Raw genomic sequence first — 22121 nt, 5'->3', positions numbered from 1 at the left:
TTAGGCAACCGAGCAGTGCTGGGTTCATGTGCCACAGTGTAGAGTGGCAGGCGGGAGAGCGAGGTGGCAGGAGGAGCGCAGTAGCCAGGCCCGAGGGTCAAGGATTGCTCATAGGGGCCGCGCAACGGCCTCTATAAAATAAACTTGGGAGGTGGGCGGGGCCGGGCGGCGAGGCGGGAAAAGCGTCAAGAGAGAGATGCGGGGATGGGGAGCAAGTGGTTGCTAAGGCAACCCTAACACAGCAAAAAGAGCAAATGCAAAGGAAGCGTGGGGTTGCTGGAAAACACTAGGCACAATCTGAGACTGCAAGAGTGAGGTTGCTAGGCAACTGATCAGCGCTGGGTTCCTGTGCCACTGTGTAGAGCGGCAAGCAGGAGAGCGAAGCGGCAGGGGGAGTGTGACCAGGTCTGAGGGTCAAGGACTGCTCACTAAAAGAATTGAACCCACTCCTGTGAAAGGGGGTCAGACACCATGGTGGTCAGTATGACTTTGGCAGTCTTCCTCGAAGACCGCCAGTGCTGGCGGTCTTCCGCCCACCATATTACGGGTACTGCTAGATTCCCGCCACACTTTGGGCAGAAATCCAGCAGTAGTCGTGGTGGCAGTTGGAGGCGCTGGGACGGTTCTACCACCGGCCTTGCCCCGCCAGAAGGACTCCGCCCACCGTATTATGTGCAATAATATGGCCTGTCAGTGTCCTCATGGCGGGCGCTGCCGGAGGTGGAAGCACCAGTTCCCTGCCGGATGACCTCCTTCCGGGACCAGGTGAGTTGATTGTTTGATGTGGGGGGGATGGTAGGGTGGGGGGTGTTGTGTGTGTTGTCTGCGTGTGTGCATGCGTGTTTGCGTGTGAGTGTGCATGTTTGGATGGGTGTGAGTTAGCATGTTTGGATGGGTGTGTGCATTCATGCTTGAATGCGTGTATGAGTGCTGAGGTGAATGCGAGTATGGACGTGTGGGAGTGAATACGTGTATGTAAGTGTAGGTGAATGAGTGTATCCGTGGTGCGTGTGGGTGTCTGTGTGCCTCTATGTGGGGAGGGGGGTGCGGTACGTGGACGGGGGTTTGTGGATGGGGCGCTGTACCTGGAGGGGGGTGGGGCGGTTTTGTGCTTGCTGGGGGGGTGAGGTGAGAGAGTCGTCTACTGGTGACAGGAAAGAAATTCCCTGTCACTGGTAGCCTTTCCACCAGGGTTTTTGTGGTGGTGTTACCGCCGCGGAAACCCTGGTGGAAAGGCGGCTCCTAATACCGTTGGCGGTCTTCTGTGGACCGCCGGGTCAGAGATGCTCATCTCGGCCCAGCGGGCCTGACTGCCATGGCGGTATGAGTGGGGATGTGGCGGGTTGGCAGAGGCCAACCTGCCACACTCATAATGTGGCAGTCTTCACCGCCAACCTGTTAGCGGTGAAACCACCACCTTTGCCCTGACGGTCAGGAGACTCCAGGGTCATAATGACCACCCATGTCTCTTGGAAGAGGCAGATGTCATGGGAATCTACAAATTGGGCCCATTCCACTTCCAGTAGTAGTTTAAAAATCCCTGCTACATTCCATGACAAGATTTTGAGAGGAGGCTGCTAGGTCGAGAATACAGTAGAAAGATCTCCAGTGGTCATCTCACCAACAAGATTATTAGTCTCAGGCTCACCCTGCCCACTAGTCATAACTGACAGCCTAGGAGGTGTTAAACAATTTATGTCAGAGCAAAGTCAAGGAAGAACCCTAGGGTCCCACTATCTACGTCCTCGGCTCGGAGAGGGGCTCCACCTAAGTCCAGACTAGCATCAGCTGGCTTGGCACAGTATTTGATCAAATGTAGGCATTAGCTTAAGAAATAATAAGTGAATCTAGATCCATAAGACCACCAACTACGGTCTTATGGAAAAAGCAAACCATCACCTCATCTTTCAACGAGAAACCTCTTGTAACCAGTGTGTGACTTTGTTAGTGATTGATTCACGATCTTCCTTGGCTCCTGCAGTCAACTCGGGAATCTGGTTAAGGTAAATTGCAACCAGATGATACTCTACCTACCCCCGAATATAGAACCAATTTTGCACGAGCCCTGTGGGCTGCTTGTATGGGTGCTCTCCACGGGGGATTTGCACAAACCTATCTACTCCTTCTCTTGTCTCCCTCCTTAGGGATCCTATTCTGGAAGCAACAGACTGTACTTAGGCAGTGGACGGGGATAGCGTGGGGCTTGGGAAATCTGGGAGTGTTTCCCAATAGGGGCTGTTGGGCTAGGACAGCATTGGACGGAAGGTGGGGCTCCTCATTTCCGTTGTCATTGGGTTTCCCCACCCTTTCACCTCCATAAATTGTGTTGAAATTAGCGAGGTTAGGATCTAGTTTCCCATGCTCCCTCCCTTCCTAACTCTCCACGGCCTACTTCGAAGGCGTGAACACAGTCACTCCCATCAAGCTACAGAGAACTGAAGAACACTCCAAACTGGAGATGCTGATCACCACCTGTCGAGACCCCTTGTTTAAAACATTGTCGGGGCAGAGGATCGAGAAGCGATTACAGCACTCATTTACTTCATTACAGACAGGGGCCTCTCTTTGACAGCCTTTGTGATGGTACAATATTCCGCCCCCTCCAGTCTGCGTTCCAATACACACCTGACATTTACTAAACATTAGAGGTACGCTGTTAGTAGACACCACTGTAATGGTTTCAGTAATATTAGTGCCAGAGGAAGGGTTGGGATTAATGATGTTCTCACATTCGGATAGGAGGTTATCAATCCTGTCCATTACACAGTTACCTGCTGCTGAGGATAAAGTCTTCTTTTTCACTTTAGAGGACTCTGAAACTCCTTCCGCTGCATTCCCTTTACCCAGTATAGGAGTGAGGGGTGGAAGCAACCGCTAACACACAGACAATAACATCTGGGTAAAAATGCAACAGTTACGTCACCCTTTTCCACCCCTAATAAGGGTGTAACTTGTAATAAACATAGGGGCCTGTGCATGCACTAAACCTTCCTCATTTCCCAGGCAGAGACAGCGCAGATAGAGCTCCACTCCCTCCTGTCATCTCCACTCTCAAATACGAGAAAGAAATGGGGAGCTAGAGGACGACAATATAGATCTATCCAATGCCAAAGGTCAGTGGCTCCTGTATTGAACAGTTCTACCCAGGCTCTCCTCTGGTAAGAATTTAAACAGAATATGGAATCTGCGATAAAGGAAAGTACCTTGATTAGGAGAAAGTGAGGCCACAGCACAAAACAAAGGTTGAAGTCTCAAACTAAGAAAACCGAGGGGGGTGGGCCAGCCCTGCCTCTTCCTGGCGCTGAGGGGTGCAGGATGGGCCCGCCTTTGGCCCTGGCGCGGCCTGCACACGTCCCGCGCTGCGAGAATGCAGAGAAGGGAGTCCTCGCCCCCTTGGAGCACAGACTGCACCTGCGCCTCCAGGCACGTTGTTGGATGGGGGAGTGAGTCCCCGGAGATCTTTGAAGTCCGGTGCAATAGTATACCACCAAGAAAACTTTTGATGTGTCGTTCACTTTTTTCACCCCACTTAAAGCCCTAAATATAGTGCTTGTAAGAATAGTTGCCTATTCAGAGGTTTTTAATAAGCGGCTTCTAACATGGCCTTGATGTTAAGCTGTTTAGCTATAGTAGTTATGTTGATTTTTATTTTCTCTTCCCTGTTTGTTTATTGTTGATTATATACAATACACCATTAGCCTACTGTTGAGATCGGTGATTAAGCTACTTTACAATATTGTAACTTCTGTAACAGACTGCTCTACGTATGTAAAATTCAAATAAAAAGACACTGGTAAAAACATTGGGAAAGAGTTCCTTTTCCCTTTGGAGCTTGGCTTTCACCAGCAAATTGTGTGCAAATAGAGCAGTTAGTAGCCTCTACAAATCCTTTCTCTTTTAATTGTTGCATATTGTCTGATCTTCCAAACTAGTGGTAACTTTATAAGATCAAAGATGGGTAGTAAGAGCAGACACTCCTGCGCCATGCTTCGAGAAAGAGAGCCTTGCTGGACATTTAAATTTGCCAAAAATAATCCTGACTAGTTTTCGACCTGAGCTGGCTCTATGGAGTACTGTGGTCTAACTGGGCAAAATCATTTTCTGCTTAAAGTAAAAATAACATAGTGGGATTGTGTTTTGTATCACAATATCTATGTAAGGATCAGCCTTCTGCTTGCTGTCCGCCTTGTCATTTTAGTCCACTTGCTTCGGGTGAACCAATGCTGAAAGCACCTTTTCTAGTCCCACATCAATTATTTACAAATCGATGTCGGCAACGCAGCTTAGCAGAGCAGTAAGAGCTTCAGCCTAGTAGATCTTTACCTGTTTTATGAGTTGATACCAGAATGGATCCAGTCATAGATTTGTTTCCTTTCTTATTTCCTAATATGAATTAAGTGCTGCTAAATATAAAGCAGGGTTCATATAGACCTCATTGAAGCCAGGTGCTTAGCTACTGAAGGTTTTAGTTGATAGCTTCCCTCCATCCTCTAGTTATCCTCAGCCTATTTCCTTTTTTATTAAAGAACTTCATTGGTATTTTCACAGATATGCAAGAGAATATGCATGGACACTGTTCCTGGTAGGACATGCTGCAGTGGTGGGCGCAACATGAGTTTTTTGTAGGACCAGGTTAATGTTGAAGCACAAATCTCTCAGGTATGCCATCTGGATCACATGCACTATGAGGTCAAGTTTGGCAACCCTTTGCAGGTGCTGACTAATGAACTGACACTGTGGGAAAGACACTTGTTTCGTAGATGCATAGATTTTTATTTATTTTTAATATATTTTATTAACATTTTGTTATTATACATTTGTGTTTCGGTTCAGAGTAATCACTTGCACCGGTTATACATGATCACATAAGCTGCTCACAGTTGTAGCATACATTACTCGTGTTACACTGTTAGTTCTTGCGGCGCCCCTAGTGTTGTTTGTGCATTTATCGGGTTCTGACGCTAGTGCTTTAAGCCCCTTGACCCACTACGCTGAGCTCATCATTGGTCTTAGTGTATTGGTTTTATGCCATTTTTATACGTAACAAATTTGTGGATAAAAAACCCTTTCCTATTTACAACTTGGAGAGGGGATCATGGGAAGTGAAGATCGGAGATAATGGGGGGGAAAGGGAGACTAGGAGGGGATAGGAAGGGTAGCCAAACTAAACAAAGGGTCAACTTTACAGCATTGTATGGGTGATACTTGTAGTTAATGTTCTTTAAGGAGCTGGCGCGCTATGACAGCTTTAGGGGGCCATGTCCGGGGCGCACCAGTGTGTGAGTGGGGTAGGAATCTGCTCTTTCCGCCTCTTCCATCCCCTTGATCCTGAGGCATTGTGGGTGGTGGCGGTTCGTGTGGCTTTTTTTTTTATCGTTTCTACATGTGGTCCTATTGTCAGTACAGGGACCTCAGGGCACCAACCGGGCAACCTCCTGTTCAGGACCACCCCCTGAGGCAAGCCGCTCCCCGGACACCCCTACATCAGTGTCTGTTGTTCTCTTGGTTAGTGCGTCCCATGTCGTCACCAGTTCTTCCCAAGTCGGGGCGGTAGGTACAAGTCGGACGCCCTTGGCTTCCTCGGCTTTCAGGACCTGTAGTTCGGCCCTGGACCATTTCGTAACATCCCTTTTCCAATCGGTAAGCGATGGGCAGGCCGGGGCCCTCCAGCCCCTTGAGATCAGCCTTTTAAAGTTAGGTCTAGAAAACGCCCTCTTACTTTCCCCTTTAAATCAGTTGGCCTGAGTCCCAGCAAACACAGGTCCGGGGTGGGCCTTAACTCCACTCCGAGTAGCCGGGATAGGGCAGCCAGTGCCTCCTTCCAGCCGGTCTGGAGCACCGGGCACCCCCACACCATATGGTCAAAATCTGCCTCGCCCCCCTGGCATCTTGGGCATGTCCTGGGGGTACCTCCGTAGATTCGGAATAGTCGGTGCGGTGTGAGGTACGTTCTGTGTAGGTAGTTATATTGGATGTAACGTAGTCGCATGTTACGTGAGACCACCGGGGGTATGCTAGTGCTTTGCTCCATTCTGATTCGGTCAATTCCCTCCCAATGGTGCCTCCCCATCGCTCCCTCAGGGATTGCAAGGAGCCCAATACTGCATGGGCCTGGGCCTGGTAAATTTTAGCTATCAGGTGGGGTTCATCCCCCGATGTCAGCAAAAGGTGCAGTACCCCGTGGACTGCGGGCTCTGCGTTTATCGTGCACCAGTGATCTTTCAGGGTGTGATCCAGCCTCCCGAAGAGTAGGAACTGGCCCCGGGGAACACCCGCTTCCGTTAGGGCAGAGAAATCCCCCAGTACCCCCCGTTAAAGAGGCTGCTCACGGTCTCGATCCCTGCTCTTGTCCATGGGCCAAGTCCGAGGCTTCCCGGGCACAGTCCCCCAGTTCCCAGGACCAGCGCCGAAATCGGCAGAGCCGGAGAATAGGGGGGGCCCATTCCCACTCTTTTCATGCACCTCTCCCAGCATGCCAATGCAACACTCGTCATTATGTTGCTACCAGGTAGGGCTATCTTCCTACCTATCATGCGTGCCACAATCCATGTTGCGTCTATTGTCCCCTGAGGTGTGCACAAGTCCAGTGGTCCTCTGCCCGACATCCAACTAGATACCCATTGTAGCTGGGATGCCAAGTAATGAGCCTCAAAGTCAGGGGCGCCCAGTCCTCCCATTTGAGTCGGTCTGCAGAGGGTTGTAAGTGCGGTGCGCCTACGACCATCATCCCATATTAGTTCCCTTAGCAGCATGTTCAGGTCGCAGAACCATGATGGGGGGATCAGCAGCGGTAGGTTTGCGAAGTAATAGACGAGTCGGGGAAGCATAATCATTTTGGACAGTGCCACTCTAGCCATTACTGTAAGTTTCAAATAACGCCAGAATCCCACCGAGGACCTCAGCGATCGCAGTGCCCTTCCCAGATTACCCTCCCTGAGATCTCCCAGCTCGTGGAATATCTGGATACCCAGATACTTGAAGGTTCGGGGAGCCCAGTTCACGTCTGTCGGGCATGAAGCAGGACGCACGCCATCAGGAGACAGAGGGAACACGTACGTTTTGCCGCGGTTTAGGCGAAGTCCGGAGACCTCGCCAAAGTTCTCTAAGACACTGAGGGCCCAGGGGAGGTTGCTGTTGCCGTCCCCAAGGTATATTAGTATGTCGTCAGCATACAGGGAGACAATATGTTCAGCTGGTCCGCACATTACCCCCCATCCTGCTCTCTCCTCCCGCAGTCGGCTCGCCAGAGGCTCAATCGCCAGGGCAAACAGAAGCGGGGAGAGGGGGGATCCCTGTCTGGTTCCACGAAGCACTGGGTATGCTCTGGATATAACTCTACCCGTCTTCGCTCTTGCCAGTGGGGACGAATATAGTAGGTCAACCCAACTCACCCAGTTCTCACCTAGGCCCATCCTCATCATCACCGACCTCAGGTAGTCCCACCTAATTGAATCGAAAGCCTTTTCGAAGTCCACCGCTAACAGGAGCCCGGTCGGTGGAATCGATTCTCGGGGCATGTGCATGATAGAGAAAAGACGTCTAAGGTTTAGGGAGGTGCTGCGGCCCGGAATGAAGCCGTTTTGATCAGCGTGAATCAGCGTGGGCATATGAGGGAGCAGGCGGTCGGCCAAGATCCTGCTAAGGATCTTAAAGTCGCTGTTCAGCATTGATAGTGGGCGGAAATCTGTCACCGAGGCTTCACTGTTAGTGGACTTAGGGAGTGGCACCACCAGTGCTTCACGCATCGTGTCTGGTAACTCACCGCATCGCAACGCCTCCGCGTACATTTCCGCCAAGCTTGGGGTTAACAAGGATCTATATTTTTTGTAGAAGTCCATGGGGAGACCGTCTGTTCCGGGGGTCCTCCCAGGGGCCAGGTGCGCTATTGCATAGTTGATCTCTTCTATAGTCACCGCACCCCCCAAGCTGTCTCTGTCCTCTGGTCTCAGTGCCCGGAGCGGGGTCTGTCGCAGATAATTGTCAAAGGTCTCTGGCTCCAGGCTGCTTGGTCTACTATACAGGTGCATGTAATAATCTCTGAATGCGTCATTGATGGGGCCTGGGCTAAGTCTACGGTTTCCCTCTTTGTCTGTTACACTAGTGATGGGTTTGCTGCTCCCGCCCGGGCGCACCAGCCATGCCAGAAGCCTGCCCGACCTCTTCTCCTCCGATTGCAGGGATGCCAGGTATTTCTGCATGCTATGACATCTGAGCTTTTCTTCGGCTTGGGAGTGTTCTCTGCGGGCACGGTTGTATTCTTCCTCCTCATGTGCTGCAAGGCCCAGACTTAGCTCGCACTCGTGTATGACCTGCTCTAATGCAGTGAGCTCCTTTTCTAGTGTTTTCCTCACCCCTACTGACTGCCCCAGGCAAAAAACCCTCGTCCCCACCTTGAGTGTCTCCCACTCCACTGCCCTGGAGGAGGTGGATCCCTTATTGATCTCTATGTGTTCTGATATGTAGTCTTGTAGTGCCTCTCTATACGCTTGATCCTCGAGCGCCGCGGGGGCAAGCCGCCATGACGGTATGGGGGGTCTATCCTGCGATGTCCTCAGTGTTAATAATAGTGGGTTGTGGTCTGAGATTGTTCGGGCTAGGTATTCAGAACGTGTCATACCTCGGGCCAAGCCTGGGGTGCAGACCACCCTGTCAATTCTGGTGTGGACGTGGTGGAGGCCCGAGTAGAACGAGTAGTCCCTGTCGGTTGGGTGATGCACCCGCCATATGTCCACTAACCCCCATGAGTCAAGCCATTTGACCAAGCTTTGTGCTATTTTAATTGATGTAGCTCCCTGTAGTGGTGGGGTGGATCTATCCATGTTTATGTCTAGTACTGCGTTAAAGTCCCCACCTATTAGTACCTCCCCTGTATGCTGGCGGGTAAGGTGTCGCGATAGGCTCGTCATGAATGAAACCTGATCTTGGTTAGGGGCGTAGATGCAACTCAGGACTAATGGGGTCCCATGTAGTTTACCTTCCAATATCACAAACCTACCCTCCTTGTCTATGTTTGCGGTTTCAATTGTCAGAGGGACACCTGCTCTGATCCATATCATTGCGCCCCTTGCATAGGCTGAGTACTCCGTAGCGAACACTCGCCCTCTCCATCTTCGTCTGAGTTTCTCTCCCTCCCCTGGGGCTAGGTGGGTCTCTTGTATCATTGCTATCTGCACCCCTCTTCTCTTTAGGAATGACAATATTCTGTGTCTTTTGGCCGGTGTACCCATCCCCCTGACCTTCCAGGTTATGATATTGTAATCTGCCATCCTGTTCTTGGGATCTGACAATTGGAGGACCAGTGCACCCGGCATTTCAATCTACCCACTGCTGAGCTCGCCCCTACATTGTGATAACGTTCAATTGCCCATGCTGTTGGATTAACTCGGAACTGTGAACCCCAACTCCCCCTCCCCAGGGCACCCTCGGAACTATGGGTAGCCCAAAAAAACGTGCAACGGTGCGACTTTACCAAACACATAATTACAGTACTCGCCAGCCAAGCCAGACAGGCGAGAGGTATAGTCAGGGGGGAAGCGGCCAGGACCGGAGGGGCCAATCATTCGTCCAGTTTGTTATGTCTTCAGGCCCAGTCGCGCAGCCAGGTCAACCAAGCTCGTCAGCTGTTTGTGGAGTCACCTTTGGTGCCCGGGACGGGCTCCCCGAGCCCCCGGCGGATGACACTATTGTGTCATCGGAGTCCACCTCCGAGCCCTCACGGGAGGACACCTCGCAACCGACCTGGGCCGCCGCCTCCAGTGACGCTCTTCTGCCTGTTTCCCTCTGAGTTTTCGTCGGGGCCAGGTGCGGGCGATCCCCGGGCCTCCTCCTCCTAGTTGCTCGGCGGGTCCCGCCAGCTCCAACATCCGTCAGCGCTGGTCGTAGTGTTTGGGCCCCGCGCCTCTCGAGCCAGTCCCATGCCTCCTCCGGGGATTGGAAGAAAGTGGTCTTTCCATCCACGATCACTCTCAGCCTTGCAGGGTATAAGAGCGAGTATTGGATCCCTTCGGTTCGTAATGCTCTTTTGACCGCTAAGACTGAGGCTCGCCTGTTCTGGACCTCCAGCGTAAAGTCTGGGAATAGTGTTACTTCTCCGTTTGCTACCTTGAACGGGCCCGTTTCTCTGGCTTTCTGTAGGAGAATATCCCTGTCCTTGTAATGCAGTAGTTTAGCAATTACGGCACGGGGGGTCTGCCAGGAGCCAGTGGTCTTGATGGCACGCGGTGAGCGCGTTCTAACGTGTAGTAGGGAGTCAGGCATCCCGGCGCAACCTCCGTGCTCAACCATTTCTCCAGGAATTCTACCATGTTCTCCCCTTCGGACCCCTCAGGAAGGCCCACCACTCGTACGTTGTTCCTTCTATTCCTCCCCTCTGCGTCTTCAGCGCGTTGTTCAAGTCTTGCTACTCTGTCAGCCAGTGAGGTTACTTCCGCCGCCATGCCTTTCTGCCTTGGGGTTATGTCCGCCAGCGTAGCCTCCGTATCTTTGACTCTGTCGGCCAGCTTGTGATGTTCGGCTCTCAGGAGACCCACCTCAATCGCGACTTGGTTGATGTCTTGTTGCAGTGTTGACTTTGTGTCCTCTATGGCTCCCAATATTTTGTCTAGGGTGTCTTGAACTTTGGAGTGTGGCTGGCTCAACAGTTCCGCTGCGCCGTTCCCAGGGGGTGTTGGGGGTTCCATGGCTCTGCCCCTATGTCGGCCCTTGGGGGGCATCGGTCCGACCAAGAGGTTTGTCCCGGGGAGGGGGCCGGATGCCGACCTGGGCGCTGTCGTGGGAGTCGCCGCCGAGATTCACCCCGCGTTTTAGGCTCTGCAGCTTTGGTGCTGTTTGTGGTCGTCGCTGGGTGGGCCCTGGGCGCACGGCCGGTTGTGTTCTGCTTCAGGGGGGTGGGGGGGCTCCGGCGTGGCCAGCCGCGAGTATTTACCGCCCCAGGCAGTGCCAACCCCCTCGCCTGTCCCCGCTGGCAGGGCCCGCCGTGCCAGCTGGTGTCAGGCGCGCGGCGCCGTCAGGGCAAAGTCGATCCCCCGCTCAGCGTACCCACTTTTCCGCTGGTGGCACCAGTGTGCTCGTGGGTGTGCTCGCTCGCCTGCGCCACACGTGCGCACAATGGCCGGTGGTGTGCCAGGATATCACGCTGGCCCCCAAATGGCGGTGCGAAGTTGTCTGCGCCTCCTCTAAGGGGGAGATAGGGGGTGTCACTCACCCTTCCGGCTATCCTTCTGCTGGTTGCTGCCAGGGAGGGCCGCCCGCCGCTTACTGCCACTGGTCAGGGTGTCCATGTGGGGCAAGTGCCTGTGCTCACGGGGCGGCCCCATTGAGATCAGGGCCACACCCGTTTTACTAGTTTTGGGCGAGGCGCCCCTTCAGGGGGGGCACCAGCAGGTCCAACGGTGTCCCCGCAGCGTCGCTAGGTCCCGCCTCCAAAATCCGGGGCTCGGACGATTTTGCCGTCTTTTGGCGGCAGCTCCTCCCGTGCATGCCGCGGCCCGCTACTCACGCGAGGCCGCGGCTTCGGAGGTGAAGAAAGGCCACAGGTCTCCTCACCGCCTGGGCAGCCTCGCACGGGCTGCAATGTTCTCCGGGCTCGATCCGGGGGTTCCGCCGCTCCGCCCACTTTCCGGCAGCACGGCCGGGCGGTTTAGCACTCCAGCGGATTGTGCCGGCGCGCTGGGCCGGGGTTCACGAGCTGGCCCCTCCAGAGCCGAGCTCTCAAGCGACCGCCATTGCCGGAGTCCTGGCCACGCCTCGTAGATGCATAGATATGTACAATTCGGGTATCTCAAGCACATTCTAAGATGATGGAGAAATATGAAGTGCCTGACTGATCTGGAATAATGGACTGATAGAACCAGAGTGATAGAGTTCGATCACACATCTGAACAGGGCCCTGTCAGGGACCACCAACAAACCAGTGACCAAGCTGAAGGTCCGACTGGAGGAAATGCTGGAGGTGGAAATTAGTGATAACTAGCCCAGGATACTAGAATAAACACTGCCCGTCTTCAGCAACTGCAAGTTTAGGTTTATACAATTTAAATACCTCCATCAAACTTACCTCACATCAGGCAGACTGCGACAATTTTAGCATTAACTCAGATTGCTGCCCTAGAAGCCGTGTGGATGACTCCAGTTACCATATGGTGTTGAAATGTCCTGTAATGAAGGATTTCTGGATGAAAGTAGTTTGTGACATAAACAAAGCTCCTGGAGGCTAACTCAATAGAATCCTCCCAACATGCTTGCTGGGGAAATTCCAACACACCGGTAAGAGATAACATGAAAATAGATTTGCCGATCTAGTGTTGGTCTTGGCAAAAAGCAAGATCATGATGGGTGGGCAAACCGTCCATGTAGCTGATGACAAATTATGGCGAGCGGATGTGCTTGCTGAGCTTCATCTGAGGAGGTATTCCCTGTATAGAGAAGCCCTTGGTAAATATGCCACCCTGCATATCTCAAAACTGATCCTGGAAAAATGTATCTCAAAATATGACAGGAGTGACTTCTGAACCCTACTGACTGGCTGCAAAGGAGGTCCCTCCCATCTGGAAGACATACTGGGAGAGAAAAAATGCACATCTGTGAAACAAATTGTTGGCAGACATTTACGGGAACATATAATTTTTGAAGACCGCTGACCCCGGCAAGACCTTTGGGTACACACCTGGGCAGAGGGCACCTCATAGAATAACAGTGCCAGATCCATCACAGACAACATATGTGGAGAAAAATACACAAATGCAAGCCCCACAAAGACATTACACCCTCTCTTGCATATCCTTCACATGTGCTGCGTGGCCTCGTGACCCACCACCCACTGATTTCAACACCGAAAACGTCCACGCATCACCACACCATAAACACCACAGATGTTGGGAAATGCAGTGGAGCCACTTGAGGCCAAATCGTGCTCAATTGGTCTAATTGTGCTGATTGTACAATTATGCAATTTAAAATCTAAAGAATTTGTATTAAAAAAAAGACTTCCATGGCTCTCGTATTTTGACGGGTGTTATGGCGCAACCCCATGGTTTGTAAATAGGTACCTTCAGAGCAATACGTTTATCCATGCCAGCTATCCATTTCACAACTTATGACACATCTTCAGCCCACTACTTTTGAGCACCTCACATTTTTGTTAAGCCACAAGAAAAGGAGGAAGTTTCCAATGGACACATCCTTTGCCCTGTCTGTTGATGGTAAGGTCCTATCAGGTATGATAGGTATGACTTGGGGTGAGTGTTTGAAAAGTTTCAACACTCCGTCCATCATTTTATTTTGTGTTGTGATGTTGCCTTGTGTGCCATAAGTGGCTAGGATATGCCCAGCCATGGCTGATGAGGGGTCATACCCCGAAATAAGTACCAGGATGCTAGTTTCCTGGCCAGAGAGGCTCTGGCCTGCAGTTCGGGCTGGACTGTTCCCATGGGGGACAGGGCCAAGACTGATTTGCATATGGCTGGGTCCAAACTGGGGTGATGTGGTGAGAAAAATAACGATGGATTAAACCCAGATCTATGACTGGGGGTGAGTGTTTGAAAAATCTCAACACTCCGTCCATCATTTTATTTTGTGTTTGTATTGGTATTAGCCAATTTTATCCACAGGCAAGATTTATCTTTAAGGGCGTCTCTCGATTCCTAGAGGCCTAGTTGGTCCTAGTTCTTTCCAAGCCCTAATTTACACCTTGTTGTCTTATAGCATTTTTGCTCTTTGTTTCATAAAGTTTCCCTTACACCTTTCCTGGATCTGGCAGGGTAAAGGCCTAGAGAGTGAGGCTGTTCCGTCCAGTTTTATGAATGAATCTGTAAATGATGAGAGCACTACTTGAACGTTTATTGAGGATGCAGAGGGTTTTTCTTTGGGTGGTTTGTGTCCTGCATATAAATAACTATTTATTTCTCCTTATTCTCTCACATGATATTCTTCAGCCTAGAGTTCCCCAGTCTTTGGTGGGTATTGAGTCACCTTTCAGTGTGAAAAGAAACGATGAACAAGATCTGATCCACACCAAAACTAATTTACGTAAATGTGTTTGTAAAACGATTGAAACAATAACCAAATGCTTCATGAAATACAGTACAAAATGCCAAATGCTTTTTAAAATACAGTTAAGACCAGTAGCCCTAGATGAAAGTTGACTTAAAGGCCAGTTTACCAAGGACTACAGGTTATTAGTAAGTAGAGAATTTGTAAATTGTAAGCATCGTATAGCCAGTAAAAAGGAGGCATATGTGGTATGCTTTGGAGATTTGGAGTCATCCTCCTGTTAAAACATTGATACATGTAGCCCCTAATGACTTCTTTATAAAGGAGGATGGTAGCACCCAGCATGTTCTCTTTAGGCAACTTTTTCACATATGATGATCCAGACCAATTCAATCCAGCAATCCAATGTACCCCACTCCAGTCCACCCCATTCCACCCACTCTAATCTACCACAATCCACTCCAGTCCAATCCACCCAACACCAGTCCACCCCATTCAATTCTAACACACCCCATTCCAATCAAACCCACTCCACTCCAATCCAACCCAGTCCATCCCACATCAATCAATCACAATCTAGCCCAATACAATCCAACCCTCTCCAATCCAAGTCAACCCTATTTAAATCCACCCACTCAAATCCATTCCACCCCATGCAATACAATCCACCCACTCCACCCCCACCCAATACACCCCAGTACAATCCACCCACACCACTCTAATCCATTCCACTCCAAACCAATCTACCTTAATCCACTCCAGTTCAATCCACCCCAATCCAATCCACCCTACACCAATCCACCTTTTTCCAGTCCAACCCACTCCAGTAATCCACCCAATTTAAATCTAGTCCACAACACTCCAATCCAGTCCAACTCTATCCAATCTAATCCACCCCACTCTACTAAATCCACCCCACTCCAGTCCACCCGACCCACTCCAACCCACCCAATCCGATCCACCCCACCTCATTCCAATCCACCCCACCCTAATCCACCCAATCAGTCTACCCCACTTCAGTCCACCCCACCCCACTCAATCCAATCCACCTCCCTCCAGTCCAATCCAATCCACCCCACCACATCCCCCACTCTAATCCACCTATTCCAGTCCACCCCACTCCAATCCAGCCCATCCCACCCCACTCCAGTCCACCCCTCTCATTCCAGTTCACCTCACTGCAATCCACCCCACCTTAATGCAATCAAATCCAATCCACCCCACTACAGTCCAAACCACCCCACTCCAGTCCACCTCACCCCATTTCAATATGCCCCACTTCAATCCAGCCCATCCAGTCCACCCACTCCAGTCCGCCCCACTCCAATCAACCCCACTCTTCTCCAATCCATCCCACTGTACCCCAGTCCAATCTACCCCCCAAGTTCAATCCACTGACTCCAATCCAATACATCAAGCCCACTCCAGTCCACCCCACTCCAATCCAATCCACTCCAGTCCAGTCCAATTCACCCCACTCCAGTCCAGTCCAATCCACCCCACTTCAATCCAATTCACCGCACTCCAATCTACCCCACTCCAATTCAATCCAATCAACCCCACTCCAGTCCAATCCAATCCACCCCACTTCACTCTAATTCAGTCCGTCACAATCCACCCCTCCTTTATCCAGTCCACTTCAATCCAGTCTAATCTACCCCACACCCCTCCACCCAAATCCAGTTCACCCCACTCCATACCACTCCACTGCGGTTCTATCCACTGTAATCCAATCCACCCCAAGCTATCACTCCAATCCACCTACCCTAATCCAATAAACCCCCATTCCAATCAACCCCCATTCCAATCAACCCCACCCAGTCCAATCCTCCTCACCCCATTTCAGTCCACTGCACTCCAATCCAATCCACCCCATCCACCTCACTCATTCCAATCATCCCACTGCACTCCACTCAATCCACCCCACTGTACCCCGGTCTAATCCATCACACTCTACTCAAGTCCAGTCCACCCCACTACCTTATTCCAATCCACCCTGCTCCACCCCACTCAACTCCACCCTACTCTATGACACTGCACTCTACAACACTTGCTGTCACTGATCCACTGAATTCTACTCAACACTATGACACTCTACTCCACCTACTCCACTCCACAGCACTCTACTCCCCCCACTCTGCTCTACGACACTTCAGGCCACTAACTTTTAGCCAGGCTGAACAGCAGCCACACTGGTGTACAACATGGCAAAAACTATTGCCAAAGCCAATAGCTCTTGAATAGGTGAGGCCTACTAGCTTTGCCAATGCTTGATTGAGTTGCATTTCACGACAGCAAAGACACATACATGCACAAGGGCATTCAGTGCAGCAGCTTGTAACATAACAAGCAATGGCAAAGCCAGTAGGTCAGATTTTAATGTGGTCATGAACTGAAACTTTCTTTGAACCTTTCGCTCATTCTACTCTCACCTCTTTCCAGAATAGCCTGAAAGCACTTTTTGTGGCAGTGATCATTTTAGTTACTTGTTGTTTTGTCAATTGGCAAACCATTCACTGTGATTTCTTTGGGTGTTTTTTGCGGTGGTTTTGTTGCCGTCCACAGGGCAGATCAGAGATTGAGGTTTAAACTCGGCTTTCCCACATGTAACAACACTGTGCAGAGGAATTCTGGAGTTCGTGTCAGGCTGTAATGGAAATTGGAGATTATGGTCTGTCACAGTGACGCTCACTGGTGATACCCTTTGCTGCTGTATTTATTAATTTGCTTGAAGATCTTCTGGTCTTTTGGCCCTCCTCTCCTCTTTTGCATTTTGTTTGACAAAGGGGCGTGCATATGTGGTGTTTGAAGGGCCCTCCTGACCATCAAACTGGCAGACACTGTAGAACTCTGATAGGTAGTAGGGGTGAGGAAGTGTTGATATGTTGGCTTAGATAACATGAGATGGGTGTCTACTGTGATTGCAAGGGGATGAGGGTGTCTATTGGGGCAGGAATGTCCCCTGCAGGCTGTCACACATATAAGGCACCATAACGGCAGTCTTGCCAGAGAGGTATGTGAAGGAATTGATTACATTAAGCTCCCAGACTGACTTCTTCCAACTTTCCTGTGTTTGAAACTGGTTGGCAGCACAATGTTCCTTTCTAAATAAATTCCAACAATTGTCTTAAATCTTTTTTGCCTGTTAGCTGCATTATTTCAATCAATCGTCTTTGCCAAAGGTGACGTTTCGATGCAAGGATTTCATTTTTATATTCTTTTATCTTTTAACTTCTATAAGGAGAAGCATATTTAAGTAATCGATGTTGTACTGGTTCTGAGTCTGTCAAACAGCTAAATTAAGCTCATACAACATGTGCTTCACAGCTTTGACCCACAGGCGTTTGGCAGCTCAGCTACTTCCTTCATTGACACTATCTGGGGGTTTAAGCCCTTGCTTCAACCAAATCCGTACCCATAATACAGTAGAAAGCAATGCTGAATGGTTGTAACAGACACAAATACAGAACGCAACAGAGTTTACCTCACCCCCAGACCGGACACTTGGGCATCTTTCCTACCCCTCAACATTAATAACACTTTAGATACTTTCCTCTCCATATATTAAAGCAGAATTTGAAGATTCTGTGGAGTCCGGGACAGTGGAGTTGTGGGGCTTGCCGTTGAGCAAGTGAGCCTTTCCCCCCCTTCCTAAACTTATAGGAAACATACTGGCAAGTATTGTAAGGTGGTACAGACTTAATCCAGCACACACTTATAAATATTATTGTGGATGTATCAGACCCTTATTATTTTGTCTGAAAGTGTCACTTTCATGTACTATGCACTTGTCATGAACGTACCATGGGCGATAAAGAATAATTCTAGGAAAAGCTATCCAGAATGTTGCAGTGGTGTGTAGGCTCATGGTGGGTGGTCTTTTTGCCCCTAGAGAGTGGTCTGTAGGCTGACGGTGAGCCTCTACTAATGTCCATTTAACATAATGAACATCCAAATAATGTCCATTCCCTAATGCTTACAACTTGTGTAAATGCTGGATGACTTGGGCAGCTAGATAACTCAGAAGCAGATATTGTTTCTAGTCGCTTGTAGCTTTGGGTGTTAGTGGAACTGTGGCACCGTGTGTAATCCAGGAACACTCATCAGCACTTGTCTACACCACCGTATCAGGAGGTGCTGGGAATGATCTGATTCAGAGTCCTTCAGTTCTTCTTTGTTCTTTCCTCCCCGCAGCTTATGACCGAGGTCCTCTACGGGATAAGAGTCATAAAATTCTACACCTGGGAAAAGCACTTTGCAGCCAAGGTGAACAACTTCCGGAAGAAGGAGCTAAAGAGTCTGCGGGCCCTCAAGTACCTGGATGCTGTGTGCGTGTATCTCTGGGCGGCTCTTCCGGTGGTAATCTCCATCCTCACCTTCATCACCTACGTACTTCTAGGGCACGAGCTCACAGCCGCCAAGGTTAGTGGAAGAATGTTTTGGCATCTCCTTTTTTTTCCTGCACCGCTTCTGTCTTTTACTCTCTCTGTGGTTTCTCGCATGCAGCTGTTTGCCCTCAGCGTCTTTACCATTGAGAGAATCCTCCGCTCTGTCAGACCTTTTCTTTCTGTCATCGCCCCACCATCATTTTTCCTACCTATTCATGTCCTCACCTTTTTATCCTTTCTTCCTGTCCCTCTGACAGTGCTCACCTTGTTTTCTATCATGTCTGCCCCTTTCACTGCCCATATCCTTCTGCCCTTCCTGTTCCTCTTACTGCCCCTCTGACTAACCCCGTCTCTCTGGTTCTCTCCTTTCCATATGACTGCAACGCACCATAACTATTGCCATTCTCTTCCCCGTCGCGCCCTCTGACTCAGTCCATCTTTCCCACATCCGTTCACCTCTCCCAATCGAGCCTCCTTGGGGATTCTCACGGACTTCTCTTCCCCACCCAGGTGTTCACGGCGCTCGCCCTCGTTGGGATGCTGATCCTTCCTCTCAATAACTTCCCATGGGTTCTGAATGGGATTTTGGAAGCCAAGGTGTCCCTGAACCGTATCCAGCGCTTCCTTGAGTTGTCGGATCAGGACCTGGCAGCCTATTACAGTGCAGGTAAGATGGGGAAGGGGAAATGACCAGCAGACCTTCGTTTGGGGGCAGTATGGCTATAGAGTACTCTCTGAGGGACGTGGTGATAATGTCATCTATAGGGTACATGTTGGGGTAGAAATGCTGTCTTAGAAACAATGTCTACAAGAATGTCCTTTGCTGGGCTGAGAGTGTGGTGGATAAGTCATCAGAGGGCATGTCACTCCCATTTGTGATTGCCACAATGCAGAGGACCCAGGGTTATTTAAGAATCACATATTAGCAATGGATGCTACCTCCAAAGTTAGGGAGTTGCGGACAGTGGGAAGAACCTCTGGAGTACAAAGCCCAAGTCAGGCTGCTCTTTGAGTGGCATTGAGTTGGGTCACAATCTTCCTTGATGGGCACATGAAGGAGTTTGAGCGTCTTATGAGCGTCAGTGCCTTTGCACGTGAATGCCTCCTAGGAGCACCGATCCAGGTATGAGCACTGTCTGAGAGGTACCCAGCTAGATGTGGGTGTCTTCTGAGGTCACTGGCCTTTTATAAATGCCTTCTAATGGGCACAGAGTATAGTGTAAGTGATGCCTGATTGGCACAGAGGAGAGTGTGACTTATCTCTAAGGGACACTTTGGTGGTCATTACGAGTCTGGCGATCACTTGACCTCCAGACTCGTGGTGGCAGACGGTCTGCCACCAGTGCGGCGGTCCGAGCGCCACATTATGAACATGGCGGTCGTGCCGCGGTCTGACTGCCAGGATTAGTTATCCCAGCGGTCTGGCTGTCCTAATCCACCAGGGCAGCGCTGCCCTGGGGATAACGACCACGTGCTCCGCCAGCGATTTCATGGCTATAACATCGCCATGAAAAGGCTGGCAGAGAATGGCTGCACTTGGCATGGGCAGTGGAGGGCCCCCCGGGACAGCACCCTCGCATTGTTCACTGGCAGCTTTGCACCCTGCATCCTACAGCATTGCCGCCGGATCGATTATGAGCCGGAGTCAATGCTGTAGGCTGTTTCCCACTAGGCCAGCGGGAAAGTCGCAATGGGCCCGGCGGGGAGGTAGCTGCTTTATCGGCAACTTCCCAGTCAGAAGTTCTGCTTGCCGCAGGTGGTTGTTTAGTATCTATGGGGGTACATTGTAACTCACTCGTAAACAATGCAAATAAATGGAGACAGACATGCTGGGTCTTGGTACAAAGTGCTTGCCTATGCATGGGGTCCTTTCACTCAGCACCACTGTGCAGCACTTCTTAACAGCAGCACTTAAATATAGGTTCATAGAACTTAATAGCTGAAGGGGAGGTGTCAGGTGATATAGAGCAAACTATGAATGCCCTTTATGGGGTGAGAATATGATGTAAACAATCTCCCTCGGGGCACCGAATGGGGAGTAAATGCCCTTGCAGAAACTCGTCTTGGAACATGAATGAAATGGATAAAAGCTCAGTAAAAATGCCCTCTCAGGGTAACTGACTAGGGTCTCACTGCTCTTTGTTGCTGCAAACGTCAATTTCCTTCCATCAGCACATAGATCCCGGAGCCTAGCGAGGTCCTCCTCTCATCCTGAAATACGTGGAGCTGCCAGCTAATGCTCTATTGTAAATTCAAGCATATTCAAACTGGGTTGGTGAATTGGGGCAATAAATAGATGGACGCTCAAAAAATTTATTCCAGTCCTGAGTTCTGGGCAGGGTCCCTGGGACTCGCTTGAATCCTACAAATTACCTGCGGGGAGGTATGGCATTCTTGTAACAATGTTCCCTTTGTATATGTCATTTGTGTTCCTCATTGTTGTCTCTCTGCTGGCAGTCTACTCTCGAAGTGCAATAATATGGTCACTGACAAATCCTTTTGATGACACAAACTTTAAGTGCCATGAATGGACCTCCAGTGCTACACAAGAATCACAAACAAATACATCAAAACTATCTCTAGATGCATCTGAACTGTGTAAATGACTTGGGGTGTTGTAACATTATTTTGGGACTTTCTTTTCCCTTTCTCAGATGCTCCCTTAGATTCCAGCTCAGCGCTTGAGGTTCATAATGCCGTATTTTCATGGGTGCCTCCGGGCCTGGCCAGCGATAGTGTGCGTGTGTCCAATGAGGAGCAAGGGCGGAAAGGGGCCCTAGAGGCAGTCATCGAGCACCTGGCAGTGAAAGAGGTGAGACAAAGAGGACCCAGGTTTTTACTCTTCACCCAGGCTTTGAAGACGTGTAATGTTGGGTGGATTGACTCCAGTAGAGTCTGATCAGTTTTACTGGCAAGTACTGTTCCACATATCTCTGCTTTTAAAGTTGTCTGCTAACCCAAATTCTAGTTCCCAGACCTGACTTCTCATGTGTGTGTGCCTAGAGGGCATCCCAGCCCATGGTGCCCTAACAGCTACATTTCTAGACAACAACCAGCCTTTTGCATGACGTGGGTATCTGAAGTTTGATGTCCCCAAAGACCTGTGACCAGTAGAGCTCCTGAATGGGCTCTTCCACCTACCAGAGAGTCATCTTAGGGCATCTGACCCCTTACAGCCAGTTTATCTTGACATGTGACTTTACCTCTCCAGTTAAGTTTTTAAGATGATTAAGTTTACTGCTTACTGTTCAGGATCAGACACACTGGGGGCTATTCACAAAGGTATACTTGCATGTGAATATACCTACAAGTGGAAGTTTACTCTTATACTTTTGTGTAACTTTACTGTGTTTGACTATTCACCATTTATGCAAAGTTACTCAAAGTGTAGACTTACATCTTCCCAGCCTAGGAAATAGGGGTTTGAATCAATAAAAACCTCAAATATGCCCATTAAGTTACTATCAATAGGGACTTTGCAGCAGTTTTTAATGTTCCAAACACTTGCGAAGACCTCCCCAATCGGGGCAGATGTCTCAATTTAGCAAAGTAGAGGGAAAAATATAAAACTTTATTAAGCTTTAAAAAAAATAGGAAAATTGTGTTTATCTTCACTATTAATATTAATTGTATACATTTTAAATGTAGAACAATATAAAAAAATGTTACAGCGTTAACAACTTAATTTGAAATTAAACATTTAAGTATTTTTTTATTTTTTATTTTTGCAAACAAACTTTCTTA

At 49.7% G+C, this 22121-nt stretch overlaps 1 protein-coding gene across 1 annotated transcript in view; it reads left to right on the top strand.

Moving 5' to 3' along the window:
* Window positions 1–22121, top strand: part of ABCC10 (ATP binding cassette subfamily C member 10) — a 161627-nt gene that overhangs the window by 24661 nt on the left and 114845 nt on the right. The window contains exons 4-6 of the mRNA XM_069236268.1: window positions 18184–18411; window positions 18888–19044; window positions 21032–21189. Of these exons, the coding sequence (XP_069092369.1) occupies window positions 18184–18411; window positions 18888–19044; window positions 21032–21189 (543 nt within the window). The remainder of the gene's footprint in view (window positions 1–18183; window positions 18412–18887; window positions 19045–21031; window positions 21190–22121) is intronic.

The sequence above is a fragment of the Pleurodeles waltl genome, chromosome 5 (genome assembly GCF_031143425.1).
Source record: "Pleurodeles waltl isolate 20211129_DDA chromosome 5, aPleWal1.hap1.20221129, whole genome shotgun sequence".
Classification (NCBI taxonomy): Eukaryota; Metazoa; Chordata; class Amphibia; order Caudata; family Salamandridae; genus Pleurodeles; species Pleurodeles waltl.
This window is presented reverse-complemented; position numbering and strand designations above follow the sequence as displayed.